The sequence below is a fragment of the Chiloscyllium plagiosum genome, unplaced genomic scaffold (assembly GCF_037043375.1).
Source record: "Chiloscyllium plagiosum isolate Xiang-an unplaced genomic scaffold, Cpla_swu_hap1 HiC_scaffold_39, whole genome shotgun sequence".
NCBI lineage: Eukaryota > Metazoa > Chordata > Chondrichthyes > Orectolobiformes > Hemiscylliidae > Chiloscyllium > Chiloscyllium plagiosum.
The window spans coordinates 17,907,779-17,929,482 of record NW_028270177.1 but is presented as its reverse complement, the minus strand read 5'-3'; the positions used below and the strand labels follow the sequence as shown (position 1 = coordinate 17,929,482).

General features: G+C 41.8%; 1 protein-coding gene across 5 annotated transcripts in view; it reads right to left on the bottom strand.

Annotated features, from left to right (window-relative positions):
• dmxl2 (Dmx-like 2) overlaps positions 1–21,704 on the bottom strand; it is a 143,211-nt gene that overhangs the window by 56,213 nt on the left and 65,294 nt on the right. For all 5 annotated transcript variants that reach the window (XM_087981189.1, XM_087981187.1, XM_087981188.1 and 2 more), the window contains exons 18-20: positions 18,114–19,802; positions 17,132–17,242; positions 2,839–3,008 (exon numbers count right to left, since the gene is read on the bottom strand). In XM_087981189.1, coding sequence (XP_087837315.1) covers positions 2,839–3,008; positions 17,132–17,242; positions 18,114–19,802 — 1,970 coding nt within the window. The remainder of the gene's footprint in view (positions 1–2,838; positions 3,009–17,131; positions 17,243–18,113; positions 19,803–21,704) is intronic.

The following is a 21,704-nucleotide window of genomic DNA, read 5'->3' as shown; positions in this document are numbered from 1 at the left end:
TGTACTTGCAAAACTTGCAACAGTGTCTGACTCTAGATGTAACTTTACACGTGCTAGATAATTTGAGTTTGTGAGGAATTATTCTGGTAACTGAATTTGGGATTGCTAGTTGGGCTTGCTGTGTTGCATGTACTTGAAGCTACATATATTAACACACAGGCTCTTTGCAGAGATAAAGAACAATTACATACACTGAGCCTGTTTCAACTCAACAACATAAGACCAGCCACTGATTCATTTCTCAAGTAAATGCCCTGATCAAAGTGTTAAACTGCCCAGTTTAAACTTTAACAAAGCTTAACTATTAACCTGCATTAATCACTGCATTCTCCATAGGCAATGCCTCTACCAAAGTTCACTTGCGAATCAATCATTCAGTGTTCTCTTGTCATGCAGTATAAATGTTGGTTTTTCCCTTGAATTTGTATTCTTGTAAAATGTCCTGATGAGTACAAGAGGAAAAGCTTTGGCAAAATGAATCTTTTTCTCAGCAATGCCTTTAACAGACACTAAAGCTGCAAGTCACTTCATAAATGTGTAAGAAAAGCGGGCTCTGAGGCAAAGGTAGAGAAATTCAGAAACAGACTGATAGTGATTTTAATCAACTCATTTGAACATGTTATGGCACACCTGGGGCAGGTAGGACTTGTATCTGGTCCTCCTGGCCAAGAGACAGAGATACTATCACTGTGCCACAAAGCTCCTTAAAAGTGACTGATTAAAATCCTTTCTTTGATCAAGTTTAAGACCAAATGGAGGTAGTGAGACAACAGAGCTTGGAATCCAAACAATAAAGGGTCACAGGAATTTTGGATATTTCAAGAAGGGAATGTTAATGCCATTTGGGCACAAGAATTTTATATTGATGGACTAGGAGCCAAATAAGGAGGATTCTATGAACAATTGTGACTCAGGGCTGATCTTTGTGGGCGGCACGGTGGCACAGTGGTTAGAATTGCTGCCTCACAGCGCCAGAGAGCTGGGTTCAATTCCCGCCTCAGGCGACTCACTGTTTGGAGTTTGCACATTCTCCCAGTGTCTTCGTGGGTTTCCTCCGGGTGCTCTGGTTTCCTCCCACAATCCAAAAATGTGCAGGTTAGGTGAATTGGCCATGCTAAATTGCCTATAGTGTCAGGTGAAGGGGTAAATGTAGGAGAATGGGTCTGGGTGGGTTACACTTCAGCGGGTCGGTGTGGACTTGTTGGGCCGAAGGGCCTGTTTCCACACTGTAAGTAATCTAATCTAATCTTAACTTGGTCCTCAGTAAAATGGACCAAAGCAGAGTTAAAATTACTATACGCCAATAAAGTTCAATTATCACTGTCACTCTATTTATTCCCACTGGGCAGATCACAAGTTCTCCTGATTTCTGTGTTAATTCAAGAATTCCCTATACACCTTTGCCTGCAGAAATATTAATTTGTATTTTACAGTTGATTATTAAACTAGTAATGGCTGTATAAAAATTACAAATACAAAAAAGGAAGTACTGTACAGCTGCCTGAAAATATGGCAAGGAAGTTACATCGTACAATTCGAGCAATGGAAATCCTTGGATGTATTTGTTTAAATTTTGTCTACAGAAACTATCATTCCTGGACATTACAATCCCTATGGTATCACATCTAAATTTGTAAATTTTCATGTAGGAGTCGAGATAGTGAGGTCCAGCAGGTTATTCAAGAATCGTCAAAACAATCACAATCACACTTAATCATTTCAACCAGTGACATTTAGATATTTTCACTGCCAGTAATTTAAGGTTTTTTCTCTCCTCTGGCTCAAATTCCATGTAGCTTGTTCTTTGATACTCACCTAGAGATGAGGTAACACAATGCAGACCAAAATCAAAAAGCTATGGCCATATTTGTTACATTCTGTTTCACATCTTTGGCTGTATATGTTCACTGAATTATCCGGGAAAGCCAAAGCTACTTTAAAGAAATCTACTCACAGTTTGAGAATAAAAAACAGTTAATCCTTTTACTGGCAAATGTAACCTCATTTTCGTAAACTAAGTAAATAAAATTTAGCAAGCATTCTACAAAAAAAAGTGCTCGTGATTTACTATCAAATCACTGTAGGATGTCAAAATTAGATTCATTCTTGGAACAAAGGGATTATCCTTAGGGAAAGGTTGACAGGTTTGAGTGTATACTCATTGAAGTTGAGAAGAATAGGAGGTGATCTTATTGGAGCAAAGAAGATTCTGAAAAGCCTTAGAGGGTAGATGCTGACATAATGAATTGAACATGATTGCAGAATAAAGGGTCACTTAAGGTTGAGATGAGGAGGATACCTTGAACCCTTGGAATTCTCTATCCCAGACAACTGTGCAAGTTAGTCATTGAATATTTTCAGGGCTGAGATGAACAGATTGTTGAACTATACAGGAACTGAGGACTACAGGACTGGCAGAAAAGAGGAATTGAGACCAAAATACAGGATCTGCTATGATCTTACTGAATGATGGAGCAGGTTTGAGGGGTGTTATGGCCTTGTCCTTCTCCTACTTGTCTTATTATTCTCTTCAAGCTGAGCACAATAATGGAAGGACTTGCATTTATTACAACTCGGTCATGATGCGAAGAAGTAATGACCATCATGACATATAGTGATGCTTTTACTTTCAACTGCAAATGAGAAGTCCACATTTTGCTATTGTAAAACATCTCGATAAAGCAAAACATGTCATTCAAGTTGCAAAAACAAAATTCCCCCATTGTGTTGCACCCAAAATTTGTGGAATATTGCGTTTATATTACTGAATATGTTTATTCGCCAATTTCTATGTACACTTATTTGTAAATTCTTAACGTATAGTTACAATTACAATACCTTCTCAATGGTCTTGCGGAGTGTATTGATGTTTCGAACCCACCAGCCTACTCCCATAGCTTTCAGCTCAGACCACTGAGGATCTCCTTTCTGCATGGCAGGAATCATATTAAGCAATTCCTCTTCAGCTTCAGAATGAAAGGCCCAGGCAAAGTGGCATGTGGACAAACCTACAAAGTACAATAACAATTTCTGTGTCCCGAGAAATGCTACACTAACTCAAGCAGAAATTTAAGCATTTATAGATATGTCAAGGTATTAGACTGGATTCCTCACTCTATGACTTTACAAGTTCAAAGCAACAAATAATATTTCTGAATAATCGATATGGAAAAAAGAAATCTTAATACAATAAACACAAAATATACCTTCTATCACATACAGTTAGGACTGATTTAGATAAAAATTAAAATCTACTTAACATATATATTCATAGTCAAAGAAATGTATGTCAATTCCTTAGCTCCATTACTTCTTATGACTAAACTTTGCTCTTACTTATCCCAGAATTTCCTGTTTATATTTCAGAAGTTTTCCTTTTATTTTGTCCTTTAACCAAAAGAGAATCAAGTACCACCAACATTCCAGGCACAAGTATATAGAGAATGGACAACTGCAGGGCATGCTAAAATGACTCAGAGTGAACTTTCACTCCTTATTCAGGAGGTGGTATTGCCGACTTCAGCTGTCAGTGAAACTGATTGTTCAGCACTTCCACAATGTAATAGTGGCCACATGTCAGCCATGATCGAATAGCAGAACAGACTTGATGGGCTGAATGGCTGAATTCTGCTCCCATAGCTTTAAAGTGGCACTGCCCAGAATGTACAAGGAGACCAAAGAGGAAAATGACCTTTCAAAGAAAACAAGTCCCAGGATTTCATGCTGTGGAGTGGTCATGTGTGTGGGGTGCAGAGTGTGGGACCAGGTTGTATTGGAGAAGTAGTGTGGAAGAATGGGTGGCATTTTAGGAAGGGGTTGGGAGGTAGCCCTGATGCATGTAGGGCAGCTCCCATATGCCCCCCTTCTTCCCATCTTTGTTTATGTCAGTGTTTAAAAAGAGCTGTCCACTTCTATTCCACTGCCTATGCTAGTTGTATTACTGCAATCAATTCAATTTATAACCAGTTCAATTGACTCTTTTACATGTAGCCTCAACACCCAACAGAAACACTGCTAGCTGTGGCATGTACTATCCAGCCCCCTTTGCAACTGCAGTCTTGTTGCATGATAATCTCTGTTCCTCAGTAATTTTGTTATATACCACTCTATTCTCTTCCATTACTTTTTCTCAGCAGTCCTTTTCTGTTTGGTTACCCTTCCACCTGTTAAAAAAATCTCACACAGTTTGTCCTTGAAGTACCCCAAGCTTTCTTGCTTGTCCCTCTTTTTATCATATACCGTTACCTCTCAAGAGATGTTATCTATAAGTACTGGCTTAGTTTCACATAATTATAAGAGCTCCCATTAATCACCTCTCAAAAATGATTTATTTTTACAAATCTTGCATGCAGCATTCACTTCCTGTCTCACAACAAATGCTTTCTGTCATGCTTTGCTGATAACATTCCTTTTTGTCTTTGAAAAGCATATCTTCAAACATTTTTTTCCACCATTAGAATAGTGGGATGTGATAGGAGGATTTCATGCTGATTAGTAACCCAATAAATTGCATCATGAATGCTCCCTTCCCCAGATGATAAATCCTGATATGATAATTGAATTTGGAGCATTGGGCCAGATGTACAGACAGTACCATTATACTATGAACAATAGCACTGCAACACTCCAGTAGATTGTCAGCTTTGATTTTTGTGTAGTAATCAAGAACAGGAATGGCACCTGAACCCATAATCATATGACTCAGAGGCAAGAGTGCTAACAACTGTGTCAAGTAATCCAATGTCAATTCATAGTTGAACCAGAAATGCTTCCAACTACAAACTAGGAAAATCTAAGATAGGTTATTCATCCCTTGCCCAACTCCATTCCTCGTCCTAGCTTCTGTCATCCCAAACCAGATGCTAATCGCTTATTTTTCTCCATTTTGAAGCAGTTTGGGGAACCTATCCAATTCGACATTTGCAACAATAGCTTCGGGTTAATTTAATGATCAGTGAGGTGATTTGAGGAGTTTTACATAGTTAACGGTACCTTATAGAATCACAACAATTCCACAAAGAACAGACTGCATCATTTGAGAGACAAATGAATCTGTGATGAATGCAATGTTCAGTGTCTTGATCATTGATCCCTAGTTAATTCTGAGTTTGCAGAATGCAATAATGGAACAACCTGGCTGCTACAAACTTTGAGCTGAGAAAGAGGATACCCCAGGTTGTAAGTGCATAAGAACATGATTAACTGCAGCTATGATGCCATCATTATTTAAGCATAGAGAAGAGCCAGTTGGTCAGGATACTAGGGCAGTGGTTCCCAACCTTTTCAGTATCAGGGCACACTTCAATGGGACAAAGAATTCAGTGGAACATTGACTATTTTCATACCACATGAGCAGTATGAGAAGTCTAGGCATGCACAGTCAACAGGGAGAATAATAGACTTTGAAGCTCTGGAGGAGATCTGAAGCAGGGGGCAAGGCTTCGATGCTCCATTAAGCAGAATTGCTTCCCAAAGATTTTGCAGCACACTGGCTGAAAACCACTGTACTAGGGGATTGCTCTTATGCAATAAAAATACGTGTATAGAAAGGGGGAGAAAAGTACCAAAAAAAAAAAGCATTTTTGTTATTATACCACTTATATTCGCTAAAATCCCCAATTGCGAACAGGTAATGGCTTTAAGTTAAACACAGCATAGGTCTATGCTGATAGGACAAAATATTTTTACCACAGCCCTGGCACTATCATGGTTTGTAAAGAAGATCTTGCTTCTATCAACTGTTTTTCAGCGTAATTGCATTTCAAAGAACAGCCAGAACTTAGAGCATTTTACTTTAGACAAAACACTTTGAATCATTTTCATATTCTTTTATATTGTTGCTCTCCAACTGCAGTATCTTCCTGCTACTAGGCAAGATGAGATGCGACATGCAGCTGTTTCCATAGCTTTCCAGCTGAAAACTAGTTGCCTGGATTTATTTTTCCCCTTTGTACAGTGCTCTACATATTGTTTTATATATATGCAACAACAACTTACATTTCAGTAATGCTGATTATGTACAAAGAATGGATCCAGAATAGGCATTGAACTGCATGGAATAAACAGAGGGTGAGGAGTGGGGAAATGGATGTACACAAGAAATTTGCGCAGTTTGTAACAGTAACGAAAAAGATGCAGGCAGAGATGCTGAGAGTTTTAGAGAGCAAGGACAATATGGCAAAAGGTATTGTTGCTGAATGTAAAGGGAACAGAGTTGGTTGGAAATCCAGAGGGTGTGGACAGGAGCATTGGGTTGTTTGAGATCAGGAAGTTTAGGAAACCAAGGAGGAAACAAAGGAAATCTTGAATTTAAAATAAAACAAAGACTTTTGTTTAAAAGAACTGCAGATGTTGAAGATCTAAAACAGAAATTGCTGGTGAAACTCAGCAGGTCTGGCAGTATCTGTGGGAGAAAACACTGTTGACATTTTAAATCCAGTGACTCATCATCAGAACTGATAGCAGCTAGGAAAAACTGGTAGCTCCGCTAAACAGGAGGATGAGGAGAAGTGAAGGCATTGAGCGGACAGGTGTAGATGGAACCCGGAGAGAAAGATATAAAAAGGATAGACTGACAAGGGAATTATTGATAGAAAAGATAGAAAAGAAACTGATTAAGTGAAAATGAATAGGCTAAGGTGAAAGATGATAATAGGCCTGAGTGAGTGAGAATGGATTGGCTGCACAATAAGCAAGCAATGTCATGACAGGATTGGATGTGTAAAAACATGGAAGGATGAATCAGGCTCTAAAATGTTATCAAACTCAATGTTGAGTCCCAGAGTCTGCAGGATCCCTAAGCTGAAAATGAGATGCTGTTCCTCCTTCTATCTCCCCTACACCAATGACCCCATTATCGAACTTCAGGCCATTATGCTTGTCACTAGCCTTATCTCATCTGGGAATCTTCCCTCCCTCCCCACCTGTCCCCAGCCCGACAGCTTCCCAGCTCATAGCCTCTCAATTCTACACAGTCTGCTTCTACCTACTCTCCAAATCCACATGCAGGACCATCTGGGCAGACCCATTGTTTCCACCAGTTTTTTACCCCAGGAACATCTCTCTTCTTTTTTATAATATATTTTTATTAAGAAAAAAATAGATTTTTAAAAATTACAATAAATACAAAACAATGCAATTCAAAACAGTACAAAAAATAGTACAAAACTAAACCCAAATAATAAAAACAAATTCCCCAGCCCACCCTCCTATACGAATGTATAAACATATACAGAGAAGTATAAAATTTAAAAAAAATCTAAACTAACTATTTAACTAACTAAATAAATACCTAACAACAAACAAATAAATAGTAATAACTCAGCCCAGCCAAAAACACTCAGACATTCACAGTTCCTCCTCCCTGGATATTAGACTCATGAAACACAATCGTTACGGCTATATAAAAGCCCTTGTTACTGTGGCAGATAAATCTGTGTCCAGGTATTTCAAAAAGGGTTGCCATGTCTTGTAAAAATTCTCAGTTTTGTGGTGTACCATATTTGTGAGAAAATCCAGGGGAATATGCTCCATAACAATCTTCCGCCAACCCGACATGCCTGGGGGTTTTTCTGATATCCTATCGATTAAGATATTCTTCCTTGCACAGAACGTAAGAATATTGAAAAGTTTTGCCTTATGCGAGTCTGCAGGAAATACAATGGGTAGGCCCAAAAGGAGCGAAATAGGGTCCTTCTCCACCCCTACACCTAAAATCCTCTCCATTGCACCCACTACAGCGCTCCAATATGTTTGAAGCCTGTCACAAGACCAAAGACAATGGGTAAGAGTACCCGTACAGACCTTGCACTTGGGACATGCTGAAGATACCCCTGGTTTAAATTTTGACAAACGGTCTGGGGCGAAGTGGACCCTGTGGAGAATCTTCAACTGTAAAGCATGGGTCCTAATGCAAATTGATATCTTCCTCGCATTCTCCCAAATATTCTCCTATGCCTCGGAAGAAACTTCAACACCCAGCTCTTTTTCCCACATCTTGCAGAACGGTGGCAGAGTGGTTAGCACTGCTGCCCCACAGCGCCAGAGACCCGAGTTCAATTCCCGCCTCAGGCGACTGACTGTGTGGAGTTTGCACATTCTCCCCGTGTCTGCGTGGGTTTCCTCCGGGTGCTCCGGTTTCCTCCCACAGTCCAAAGATGTGTAGGTCAGGTCAATTGGCCATGCTAAATTCCCCGTAGTGTTAGGTAAGGGGTAAATGTAGGGGTATGGGTGGGTTGCGCTTCGGCGGGTCAGTGTGGACTTGTTGGTCCGAAGGGCCTGTTTCCACACTGTAAGTAATCTAATCCAGCTCTCTTTCCCACATCTTGCAGAGTCGATCAGACTCATCTGAGGTGGCACTCCCCAATTGGTGATATAGAGTACTGATAGAGACTCTTAGCCCTTAGTACCCCTCTTTCTATGTCAGATTTGTAGGGATCAGTCAAAAGTGTGGTCCTTTTTTGAATAAAATCCCTAACTTGAAAAAAAACGAAAGAGGTCTCTATTAAGTAACTCGTACATCCGTACTAACTGATCGAAGGACATCATTTCATCTCCCTCAAATAAATCACCCATGCAAGATATACCCCTAGCTGCCCAACGTTTAAATCCTGAATCTATCATACCTGGTTGAAAACTCGGCATACCCACTAAAGGTGTAAACAAAGATGTTTTGCCAATATTACCTTCCCTCTGCCGAATTGCCCTCCATGCTTTAACAGTATTGATGACTATTGGGTTATGGCAATATTCCCTGACTGTCCTCACCTTGTCCAAAAACAGCAAACTGATAAGGGGCACCTTGCCTGGGAGACTTCGATATCTAGCCATATTGAAAGAGGGTCCCCACAAACCCAATCACTTACGTAGGTCAAAAGCGAGCTTAACTGGTAATTTTTAACGTCCGGAAGGTCTGCTCCCCCCAATCTGTGAGGCAAATGCACTTTGGCTAATTTAATGAGGGGCCGTTTATGGTGCCAGATAAAGGAGCTGAACCAACTGTTCAGTCTCCTGAGTGTTTGTTTATTGAAAATCAGGGGGAGCATTCCGTATGGGGTATAGCAAACGAGAGAGAATATTCATCTTAATAAGCGCTATCCGACCCAACCATGAGACTGGAAGTGCCTCCCACCTTTGGAGATCTTGTTTAATTTTTTCAAATAATTGAGTAAAATTGGCTTTGAATAGCCAATCCCGAACTGGAGTATTGAATATGCCCAAATACACAAAACCCCCCTGTGACCACCTAAATGGGAATCTATAGTCACTCTCAAGAGCCAACTCTTTCATAAGACCACCCATAGGCATAGCCTCTGATTTAGCAAAATTAATCTTATATCGTGAAAAAGCGCCAAACGTGTGAATGCATTGTATCAGGCAAGGCACTGAGACTGCTGGATTTGTCAAGAAAATTAGAACATCATCTGCATACAGCAAGATCTTATGTAACTTTGATCCCACTTCGGGAGCTAATATATTGAGATCCCGACGAATGGCCTCTGCCAACGGTTCAATCACCAACGTAAAAGATAATGGTGAAAAGGGACAGCCCTGCTGGCTGCCCCTAGAAATATTAAAATTGCTTGATCGTACTCCGTTGGTAATGACCGCAGCGAAAGGTATACTGTAGAGAACCTTTACCCATCTTATGAAAACTTCGCCCAGACCGAACCGGTCTAGAGTATAGAAAAGGTACGGCCACTCAACTCGGTCAAATGCCTTCTCTGCATCTAAAGAAATCACCAATCCCTGTATTGACTGAATGCTGTTGGCATGCTTGAATCACGTTAAGCTGCTTCCTAACGTTATTGGAGGATCAGCGACCCTTTATGAAGCCCATCTGATCCTCTTTAATAATAGAAGGTAACACAGTCTCCAGCCTTAACGCAAGAACCTTAGAAAGGATCTTAAAGTCCACATTTAAGAGCGAGATGGGCCTGTATGAAGCACAGTCTTCCTGATCCTTCCCTTTTTTAAGAATAAGTAAAATATTGGCCTCTCTCAGAGATAGAACATAGAACATAGAAGAACATAGAAGAATACAACGCAGTACAGGCCCTTTGGCCCTCGATGTTGCGCCGATCCAAGCCCACCTAACCTATACTAACCCACTATCCTCCATATACCTATCCAATGCCCGCTTAAATGCCTATAAAGAGGGAGAGTCCACCACTGCTGCTGGCAGGGCATTCCATGAACTTACGACTCGCTGAGTGAAGAACCTACCCCTAACTTCAGTCCTATATCTACCCCCCCTTAATTTAAAGCTATGCCCCCTTGTAATACCCGACTCCATACGCGGGAAAAGGTTCACACTGTCAACCCTATCTAACCCCCTAATCATCTTGTACACCTCAATCAAGTCACCCCTAAACCTTCTTTTCTCTAATGAAAACAGCCCCAAGCGTCTCAGTCTTTCCTCATACGATCTTCCTTCCATACCAGGCAACATCCTGGTAAACCTCCTCTGCACCCGTTCCAGTGCCTCCACATCCTTCCTATAGTATGGCGACCAAAACTGCACACAATATTCCAGATGCGGCCGCACCAGAGTCTTATACAACTGCATCATGACCTCAGGACTCCGGAACTCAATTCCTCTACCAATAAAAGCCAGTACGCCATATGCCTTCCTCACCGCACCATTTACCTGGGTGGCAACTTTCAGAGATCTGTGTACATGGACACCAAGATCCCTCTGCTCATCCACACTACCAAGTATCCGACCATTAGCCCAGTACCCCATCTTTTTGTTATTCTTCCCAAAGTGAATCACCTCACATTTAGCTACATTGAATTCCATTTGCCACCTTTCTGCCCAGCTCTGCAGCTTCTCTATATCCTGCTGTAACCTGCCACATCCTTCCTCACTGTCAACAACTCCTCCGACTTTCGTATCATCCGCAAACTTGCTCACCCAACCTTCTAACCCCTCTTCCAGGTCATTTATAAAAATGACAAACAGCAATGGTCCCAAAACAGATCCTTGCGGAACACCGCTAGTGACGGCACTCCATGAAGAAACTTTGCCATCAACTACTACCCTCTGTCTTCTTCCATCCAGCCAATTCCTAATCCAAACCTCCAACTCACCCTCAATGGTGGGAGACAAACATGACTGTATGAATCATTAAACATATTCAGCATCGGGCCTTCCCAGTGAATTCCTTATAGAATTCACTGGGAAGTCCATCAGGACCAGGCGCCTTTCCACTCTGAAGCTGTCTCACAGCTTCCAGCACTTCTTGCTCTGATAATGGGGCATTGAGAAAGGACTGTTGTTCGGGAGTCACACCCGGGAGCTTCAGATCTCTAAAACAGATTCCATTTTGGCCTGCCCCTCCTCACAATTCTCAGACTGATATTATTTAGAGTAGAATCTCTGGAATGCCACATTAATCTTTTTAGAATCATATGTTAGGTTCCCAGACCCTTCCCAAATCGCTGTAATGGTTTGTGGGGCACTTCTCTCTCTGGCAAGGTATGCTAAGTATTTGCCTGGCTTGTCACCATGCTTGTATAACCTTTGTTTTGCAAAAGCCAGCTCCTTCTTTGCCATCTGCATGTGCACGGAATTTAGTGCAAACCGCAGTGCCGTAATCCTCTGTTGTTTGACCAACGAGGGTCTGTCAAAATAGGCCTTCTCGGCTGCCTTCAACCGTGCTTCAAGGAGATGTTGCTGCTCACCCTTCTGCCGCTTCCTACTGGTGGAATATGAAATAACTAACCCCCTGGCATAAGCTTTGGCAGTTTCCCAGAGAACAGATGAGCTATCAACCGAGTCTATGTTGATGTCTAGGAATGCCCGAAATTTTCTAGAGAAATACTCTTCAAACTTGCTGTCCATGAGAATAAAGGGGTCCATTCACCAGTACCTTGAATCCACTGTAACATCCTTAATTTTAACCATGAGGTACACTGGACCATGATTAGAAATGGCAATATTACCAATCGAACAGGATGCCACCAGATCCAGGGTTACCGCAGGGGTCAGAAAAAAAAAATCAATCCTCGTGTGACATCTGTGCGGCTTGGAGAAAAACGTGAAATCCCTACCTGTAGGGTGGAGACACCTTCAGATGTCCACCAATCTTAATTCCCCACACAAACCCAATAACTGTTTAGTTTGTGCCGAGGGTATCGAGGGACCTTTAGGCAACCTGTCTACTGTGGGGACCATGAGGCAGTTAAAATCTCCCCCATAATGATGTGCCAAGACTGGAGACTTATCAGTTTAGAAAAAGCATCTACCAAGAATTTAAGAGGATGAGCTGGGGGACTTAACTTAAAATGTCATATTCTTCCCCATTTATCAAGGCTTTAAGAATTACAAACCTCCCATATGTGTCTTTAACACATTCCAACAATTTAAATGAGAGATTTTTCCAAACCAATATAGCCACTCCCCTACTTCTGGTACTAAATGATGAAAAATAAACTCAGTCACAGCCATTCTGCTGTAATTTCAGATGCTCCATGTCATCCAAATGTGTCTCCTGTAACAAAGCAATATCCACCTCCTTTCTAAGACTCAAGAGTACCTTCTTCCTCTTAATTGGTGAGTGACTTCCCTTGATATTCCAGGTACACCATTTAATCAAATAATTAGTCATAATCTTCCGCAATTACATTTAAATTCCAGAGAGGAGGAACCCGAACCACAAATTGCTGAGCCTTCGTGTCGCATGATCCACCAAATATAAAAAAACTACATAAACTAAAACCACGACATTTAACAAACATACAAAATTATTAAAAATAAAAAACAAAACAAACCAGAAAACAAACCAACTATAAAGCGCCAATAGCGCTGAGTAGGGGAACTCACCCCCTGCCCAGAGGGGGCAACTACCCGTCCCGAACTGCCCATAAATAGACATCTAACCATCTCAACCAGCTTCACTTCTCCCAGCTAGAGCCGCATTGCAAGCACAAGCTAAAAAGAATAAACACCCCATAGAATATCAATATGAATAAAAAAAAAACATTCTTTAATAAAAAAAAAGGGGAATAAATACCCCACCCATCCTTTGGTATGTCCTAACTTAGAAATTTAAAATGTACATCTTAACCACCGCCAGACAGTTTGAACCAAATTATCAATCGAGGAAAAAACAGGGGAAAAACAAAGCTCCAACCGGGTTTCCTCCATTTCTTTTACAGAATGATAAATGCATACCCAAACAACTATATTTATACATACTACAATTGTTTAACTTAGGTTAGTTTGTCCACAAAGTCTCGTGCCTTCTCCGATGTGTCAAAGAGATGCATGGATCCATCTAAGGTGATCCGAAGCACTGCCGGATATCTCAGGGAGTACTGAATCCCAAGCTCCTTCAATCTTCTCTTGACACCATCATACGATTTTCGTTTCTGGATCACCGCCGCTGAAAAGTCCTGAAAAAACATGATCTTAGACCCCTCGTAAATTAGGGCCTTTGGATCCTTTCCCTGGAGTCTGGAAGCCTCCATGACTCTCTCCTTATCCCGGTAATGATGGAACCGCACCAGGAAAGGACGAGGGCGTTGACCCAGACCCGACCTCCGTGCTGCGACCCGGTGAGCCCTCTCTATCTTCAATCCTCTCATGCCAGTCTCCAAGTCAAGGAATTTCGGCAGCCAATCTTCAACAAATTCCGCAGGCTGCTCATCTTCCTTACCCTCAGGCAGACCGATGATCCGAATGTTTTTTCTCCTGCCCCTGTTTTCAAGATCATCCACTTGGTCACGCAAATTACAAACCTGCGTCTTCAGGGCTTGGATCTCTTCCTTGAATGAACTGGCATCAGCTTCCATCACTGTGACCCTGTGCTCCACCTCATCCGTCCTCTTCTCCAGGTCTCCCAGCTGCTGCTCATGCGTCTGCAGCATGAGAGAGACTGGAACCAGCTTATATTCAATCTGTTTCCCCAACATCTCTCGAGATTTCAAGAGCTGATTCACCAGGTCCTGGAGAGTAATCTCCTCGGAGGCTGCTGCAGGCTGAGCTGCAGGCCCGGCCTCAGATGCTCCTCCTCCCTTTTTAGGCATTTCTGGACAGCTGAAAATACAGGCAAGTCAATTTTTAAATGTTTCTTGGGGCTCCACAATCTTTCCAACACCCCAAGAAATCCTGATGACCTGGGTTGGGTGGGCTAAAGGACTGTCCTGCTCCTGCTGCGATGCGAAGCTCTGCAGTGTGATCTTCTCAGATCGCCGTCATCTTAGATTCCCCCCTCTCTTCTTCTTTTTACTAAATTTTTCACCCCTTCTCCAATCCCTCTTCACTTCCATCTGTGATTCTTCTCATGCTTACTTTGGTTTCAGAATTTCCAGTTTGCAGGCAGCAGGTGCCTCCTATTCACCATGGATATGCAATCTTTTTACATATCCATTTCCCATCAGGATGGTCTCAGGGCCTTCCACTTCATCCTGGAAAGAAGGCCTGAATCCACCACTACCCGTCTTCGCCTGGCCAAGCTCATCCTCGTTCTGAGCAATTTCTCCTTTAACTTCTCACACTTTCTTCAGATGAAAGGTGTTGCCATGTGTACTCACATGGATCCCAGTTATGTCTGTCTCTTTGAGAGGTATGTGAAACATTCCTTGTTTCAATCTTACATTCCTAGAGTTACCTGGACTATACATCCTCACACCCTGCTCCATGCAAGGATTCCATCCCATTCCACCAGTTTCTCCGTCTCTGTTGAAGCTGTTCTGATGACACCACCTTCCATCAGGGTCCTCAGAAATATCCATATTTTTCCTCAACCAAGGATTCCCCAACACTTGGTAGACAGCAGTCTTACCTGAATCCAATCCATCTCATTTGCCCTCGACCCTTCTCTTCTCTCCCACGACAACGATAGAGTCCTCCCCCAGTCCTCACTTACCACTCCACTAGCCTCTGCATCCAAAGGATGGTAAGTTGCCATTTCTGTTACATTCAGCAGGGTGCCATGACCAGACACACATTCCCCTCCCTGACTTTGTCAGTGTTCCACAGAGACCACTCCCACTGAGGCACCATGGTCCACTCTTCCTCTATTCCTAACACCACCTCGAGCCCCACAGCACCTTGTCATGCAAACACCTGCCCACTTAGCTCATTCCTCCTCACTATCCAAAGCCTCAAACACAGCTTCCAGGTGATGCAGTGACTTACCTACACTTCATTCAACCTAGTCTACTGTATTCGCTGTTCAGTGTGGACTCTTCTGCATTAAGGAAATGAAACATACATTGGGTAACCACTTTGCAGAATACATACATTCTGTCCGTAAAAATTACCCTCTGCCTGCCACTTCAACATATCACCAGATTCCTACATCAACATTTCCGTCGCAGACCTGCTGCATTGTTCCAGCGAGCCTCAGTGCAAGCTCGAAGAACAGTATATCACTAGGACTTGACTTTGAGTTCAAAAGCTTTAGAGCCTGATTTGGCCTTCCATATTTTTTTTAAACCATCCACAAATTTGCTTTCAGCACAGTCTACCCATTCTCTCCCACTCTCAGCTCTGATCATCACTTATTCAGCTTTTCTTCTGTCCTGGTCTACTATTAATAAACCCCTTGTCTGCAAATCCCTTTTATATCTCCCTGTCTCTGATTTCTGCCTTCTTTTCCACCTTCCACCATAACCCCCACCTCATTTTCAGCACAAATGCCACTTTTACCTAGCTGGTAAAAACAATGACTGCAGATGCTGGAAACCAGATTCTGGATTAGTGGTGCTGGAAGAGCACAGCAGTTTAGGCAGCATCCAAGGAGCTTCGAAATAGACGTTTCGGGCAAAAGCCCTTCATCAGGAATAAAGGCAGTGAGCCTGAAGCGTGGAGAGATAAGCTAGAGGAGGGTGGGGGTGGGGAGAAAGTAGCATAGAGTACAATGGGTGAGTGGGGGAGGGGATGAAGGTGATAGGTCAGGGAGGAGAGGGTGGAGTGGATAGGTGGAAAAGGAGATAGGAAGGTAGGACAAGTCCGGACAAGTCATGAGGACAGTGCTGAACTGGAAGTTTGGAACTAGGGTGAGGTGGGGGAAGGGGAAATGAGGAAACTGTTGAAGTCCACATTGATGCCCTGGGGTTGAAGTGTTCCGAGGCGGAAGATGACGCGATCTTCCTCCAGGCGTCTGGTGGTGAGGGAGCGGCGGTGAAAGAGGCCCAGGACCTCCATGTCCTCGGCAGAGTGGGAGGGGGAGTTGAAATGTTGGGCCCACGGGGCAGTGTGGTTGATTGGTACGGGTATCCCGGAGATGTTCCCTAAAGCGCTCTGCTAGGAGGCGCCCAGTCTCCCCAATGTACAGGAGACCGCATCGGGAGCAACGGATACAATAAATTATATTAGTGGATGTGCAAGTAAAACTTTGATGGATGTGGAAGGCTCCTTTAGGGCCTTGGATAGAGGTGAGGGAGTAGGTGTGGGTGCAAGTTTTACAGTTCCTGCGGTGGCAGGGGAAGGTACCAAGATGGGAGGGTGGGTTGAAGGGGGGGCGTGGACCTGACCAGGTAGTCACGGAGGGAACGGTCTTTGCGAAAGGCGGAAAGGGGTGGGGAGGGAAATATATCCCTGGTGGTGGGGTCTGTTTGACCTATCACCTTCATCCCCTCCCCCACTCACCCACTGTACTCTATGCTACTTTCTGCCCACCCCCACCCTCCTCTAGCTTATCTCTCCACACTTCACACTCACTGCCTTTAGTCCTGATGAAGGGCTTTTGCCCAAAACGTCGATTTTGAAGCTCCTTGGATGCTGCCTGAACTGCTGTACTCTTCTAGTACTTTTACCTAGCTGTTAACAGTTCTGATGACATTTCTAACTGGACTTGAAACATTAACTGTTTTCTCCCCACAGAAGCTCCCAGATCTGCTGAGTTTCTCCAGCAATTTGTTTTTTGAATCTTGAAGTTTACTCACTGGGAAAAAGGAAATTAGTGAGGTAAAGGACAATGGAGACATTAACGTTCAGGCAGGCAAGTTATAGTCTCAGTGGATCTGCAACTTCGTATGTTCGGCTTAGATTCCAACAATAGATTTAGTTACTACTTTTTCACTTAACCACTACTTTTAATTATACTATTTATGGAGTTATATCAATAAATAGTGAAGCTCACTATAAGTTGCACAATGATACTTTGCTCAAATCCCATACCTTGATGCAAGAGTTGAAGCCTGTAGACTGGCGGCAGAGATGTCAGAAGACATGTATGTAAGCGCATGGCAAGCAAATAACGTAGACCACATTCATCCAGTGTTTCGCCTCCTTCAAAACAGACAAGAAATGAAGTAACATTTAATCAGATTTTACCAAAGTTGCCAATAAACAGGACAGACCTTAGATTTAACTCTGCTTTCCTTTACATTAGCTTTAGAATGTTACCTAAAGTCAGATGTTTTGTGAAAGTTCAGTTTTGAGGGAAACCAGGGTATAGCTGCTTAACGTTAATAAATCATTCATGTTAATATCTGTCCTATGTAGATAAAATTCTATTTTTTGCATGCAAGTAAGAATGGTTGAAATTAATTCTGCAGTTAACATTATTCGCATATAATATTGACAGTATTCAACATTGAGATGGAGGAATTGTACATGACACACCCAACTGTCACAGAACAGGCTGAGTAAAGCAACTCAGATAATGAAGTTCTGCAATAAAAGTAATTTACATTCAGTACAAAAGACAAAATTCTAAATTTTACAAGCACTCCTTAGCAGTATTTTTTTTAAAAAGAAAATGTGTTGCTCAAAATATTTCTTAGATGTCAGAGAAAAAGCAAATAAGAGAATTATTTGGTCCAACAAAGATTTTCACTTAAAACTACAATGTATTCCTGGGTAATCCATGATTGTGGGACACGGTTGTTCTTCCTGCCCCACAATTAACCATTATTTATTCTGCCTCTAATTACTTTGCCCTAAATTTGATTAGAAATTGAACTGAGCAGAGTAAATAGGCAGCTGATGAGATTCCAATCAGCTTCGGTAATTCTTAATCAAACACATAGTATTAACAAAGTAAATCTACTTTCAAAATACCTCTTCTGTTTCTACAGTATAGATACTTAGGATTTATGCCAATACTGTTAGCAAAAAGTTTGTTTTAGAAAATAACTTAAAGTTATTATATACATACCAGAGTAGGTCTTGTCTCTATTTTCATTAACTTCTGTGCTCGTGGTAGCCACTGTGTCAGCTAAAGCTACAAGGAACATCTGCTCTAGTCGTGTCAGTCCCGGCAAGCTTGAGTGCATCAGGTGACTGGAAAGCACACGGGCATGTTCTGGCCCAAAGTATGTTGGTCCATACTGGGATAAATTTATAACTTTAGATCTAGATTCCTTCTTTTCGATTACAAAGTCAACAAAGTCATCTGTCGTCACACTTGGAGACTGAAACAAATCGGCATACTGATTGTCCATTTCATTTTTACTTTGAGACCGTGAACCTTTGTTTACATTAGGAGTTTCTTCAACAATTTTGTAGGATGTATCCTGATCTGCAGATAGCAATGCATAAAGTGGCAGAGGTGGAATGGAATCTATCTCAGTATAATCGCGTGTACCTTCTCTTCCAGCTATAATTGTGTCCTTTCCTGTACTTCCACTTACACTGATGGTTCGAGAAAGATGGCGTCGAGGCCCTCCTCCTTCTCCAGGATCTTTATCCCTAAAAACTGCAACTTCCCCAGCAATACATTTTACTAAATGTGAAAGAATTGCCTTAGCTCTGCGCACCTTGCCCAAATCCATAAGTTCCAAAAGTTGAGTGGGGTGATATTGTGGAAGAGTAGGAGAAAGAATGTGAGCAGCTTCAAACAATCCACCATCTTGAACCATTCCTGGGACTCCAAATACATCATCCATACCAGCTGCTGCGTCGGCAACACTGTGTCGCTTTGAAAGGATTTTCGTCTCAAATGGAGAGCTATCAACTAAATCTTCAAAGCATGACAAGCTCCCACTGTCATTACCATTTAATGATTTTGTAGAATGTTTCCATTGTGCATACACATGCATTTCACAGTCCATTCCAATTACCAGGATGCCATCCCTCACCCAGGATAGAGAAACTGGAAGTGAAGGCGTTCCATCCACTGAAGACACCAAATCAACACATCTCAGCAATACCCATTTTGACTTAGTTCCTTGCTTAATGCTTCCCCCTAGTGGCAAAGTAATAACAGCCAGTCCATCTTTGCTACTGGCTTGTTCAGTCACAATCCCTGACAGCCTTCCATACATGAGAATTTTAGAACCAACTCCCACTGTAAGAACATGAGAACCGTCTTCTTTTGATACCCAATCCAAGTGCAGTAAATGTTTTATGTTTGATGTTATGCGGGTGCCTTTGAGATAAATATCAGATTTATTATACACAAACAAATTGCTATCTACACTAACTCGAGAGTCCAGGACACTTCCAACCTTTCCTATGCCATCTAAATGTATTGTCTGCTCTAACACCCACTCTGATCCTCCAGTAGATTCACACTCAAATATGGAGACATGCATCATGAACTCCTTTGGTGTAACACCATTAGCCTGTAAAGGCTCTTTATAAGCGACGGCCAATCGTCCAGTGTATGAACAGCTTACAGCCACTGGTCGTCCTGCAATACTAACTGCACTGTCACTGTGTTCTCCTTCCTCATTCATCAAAGGCCAGGTTTCCCACCTATAAGCATGTACTTTCTCTAAGTTTTTTGAATTTGAACTTTTATCCACAGTACACCGCCAGAATCTCACTTTACCATCAGAGCATGATGTCACTATTAGATAAGGTGCAAGGCAGACTGGATAGATTGAAGATGAACTTAAGTGACCTAAAAAAGAAAAAGAAACCAAACACTCTTATTACAATAGTGAAACACTCTATTGACTTTGTTAAAAATAGAAATCAATCCCTTATCTGGGCATGGGGTAGTTTATTGCAGAGAATGGTACGGGTGAAATACACTGGTCTTGTTAAGAAAGTTTGGGGGAGTTATGTATAGTCATGGTTACTCAAGCGGACTATTTATTAACCCTTGCTAAGCAGTTCAGATGTGTGGCACTACATTTACATATGTGTATGACTGATAATAATATGGCAAAGTTTTCAAAATGTCAATGAGACAACTTTGTATATTTATGTATAATACTTGTGTTTTTACATTGCTTTTTAAAGCTGGAACAGTTAATGCAAAAAATGAAAAACAAAATGCTAGTTACATGCAGATCTTGGCAGCATCTATACAGTGAGTAAGAGAAACAGCGAGAGTGACAGGGAGTGAGAAAGAGTGACAGACATAAGGTGGAAGTAAGCGAAAGAGACAGGGTGCTAGCGAGAGACAGACAGACAGAGTGCGAAGGGATGAGCAAGCAACACAGACAACTTGTGAGTGAAAGAAACAGAGTGTGAGGGAGGGAGCGAGAGAGACAGGGCTCAAGGGAGGAAAACAGACAGGGTGTGAGTAAGAGAAAGAGAAAGAAAAAAAACAGGGAGGGAGAAAGCGAGCAAGGAGGGAATGACAGTAGACAGGGAAGAAGTGAATGACAGTAGACAGGGAAGAAGTGAATGACAGACAGACAGACAGTGAGGAATGGAGGAAACGAGAAAGAGAACCAGAGAAAGGCCAAGCCTGTGTGAGTGAAAAAGAATGTGAGCAATAGAGAGCACAAGTGAGAGACAGAGAAGGAGACAGAGATGTGGGGGTTGGCTGGGGAGGAAGGTAGAGAGAGAGAGACAGACAATATGAGCAAGAGACAGAGCGAGAGATAGCGAGTGACAGTGAGAGATAACGTTTTAGGTTGAACACTAAAGACTAGTTTCAGATCAAGTACTACTGATTACAACCGAAAAGTTTTGTTTTTCAGAAAAGGCATGAGCGGAGGAAATAATAAAAAGGGAGAGTGGGTCAGAAGAGAGATTAAATAACAGAAGGGATGATGAAAAGCAAAAAGCAGTTAGTAATAAAATATAGAGACAAAATAAGTCTTGAGGATGCTATGAGGACCCTGTCACACACATTCAGTGGCTGAAGAATACAAAACACTCAACTGAGTTAACTTCAGCAAGAATTAGACAATGAAAGTTTGATATACATTTACAAAAATATGGTAAAGCTTTACACTGCATTACAAAGATGTACAAAAGTTTCCTGAAACAAGGCTGTAGATACTATGTAGCACATACAGAATTTACAATACAGAAAATATGCTATTAATCTCAAGGGGCCAATGCCAACATTTATGCTTCAAGTAAGCTTCCTCTTTTGCTTGTCCATCTAATCCCATCAAAACATTCTTCTATTTCTTCCACCCTCGAGTTTATTGACTTTTCTCATAAATGAATCTGTGTTGGTTACCTGAATTATTCCTTATGGCAATGACCACCATGAAGACATTTGTTTCTTTTGAATTACCTGTGGGATTTGTTAGTGACTACTTTGTATAAATGACCTAACTATGGCTTTTCCCACAAACAGAAGCACCTCAACATCTGCTCTCTCAAACTTTCATAATTTTAAAGGCTACCATCAGGACACCCCATGAGTCTCTCTCAGAGAAAAGAGCCTCAATAAATTTAATCTTTTTTGATAGACAGAACTTCTGGCATCATGTATCATTTGAGGAAATTCTTTACGTATCTTCTTCAGTGTACGTGCATTTTTTTATAATATGGAGACTAGAACACAGAACGTTTAAAATAAAGTTTTCAAAATTAAGAAATGCAGTTAATGTCA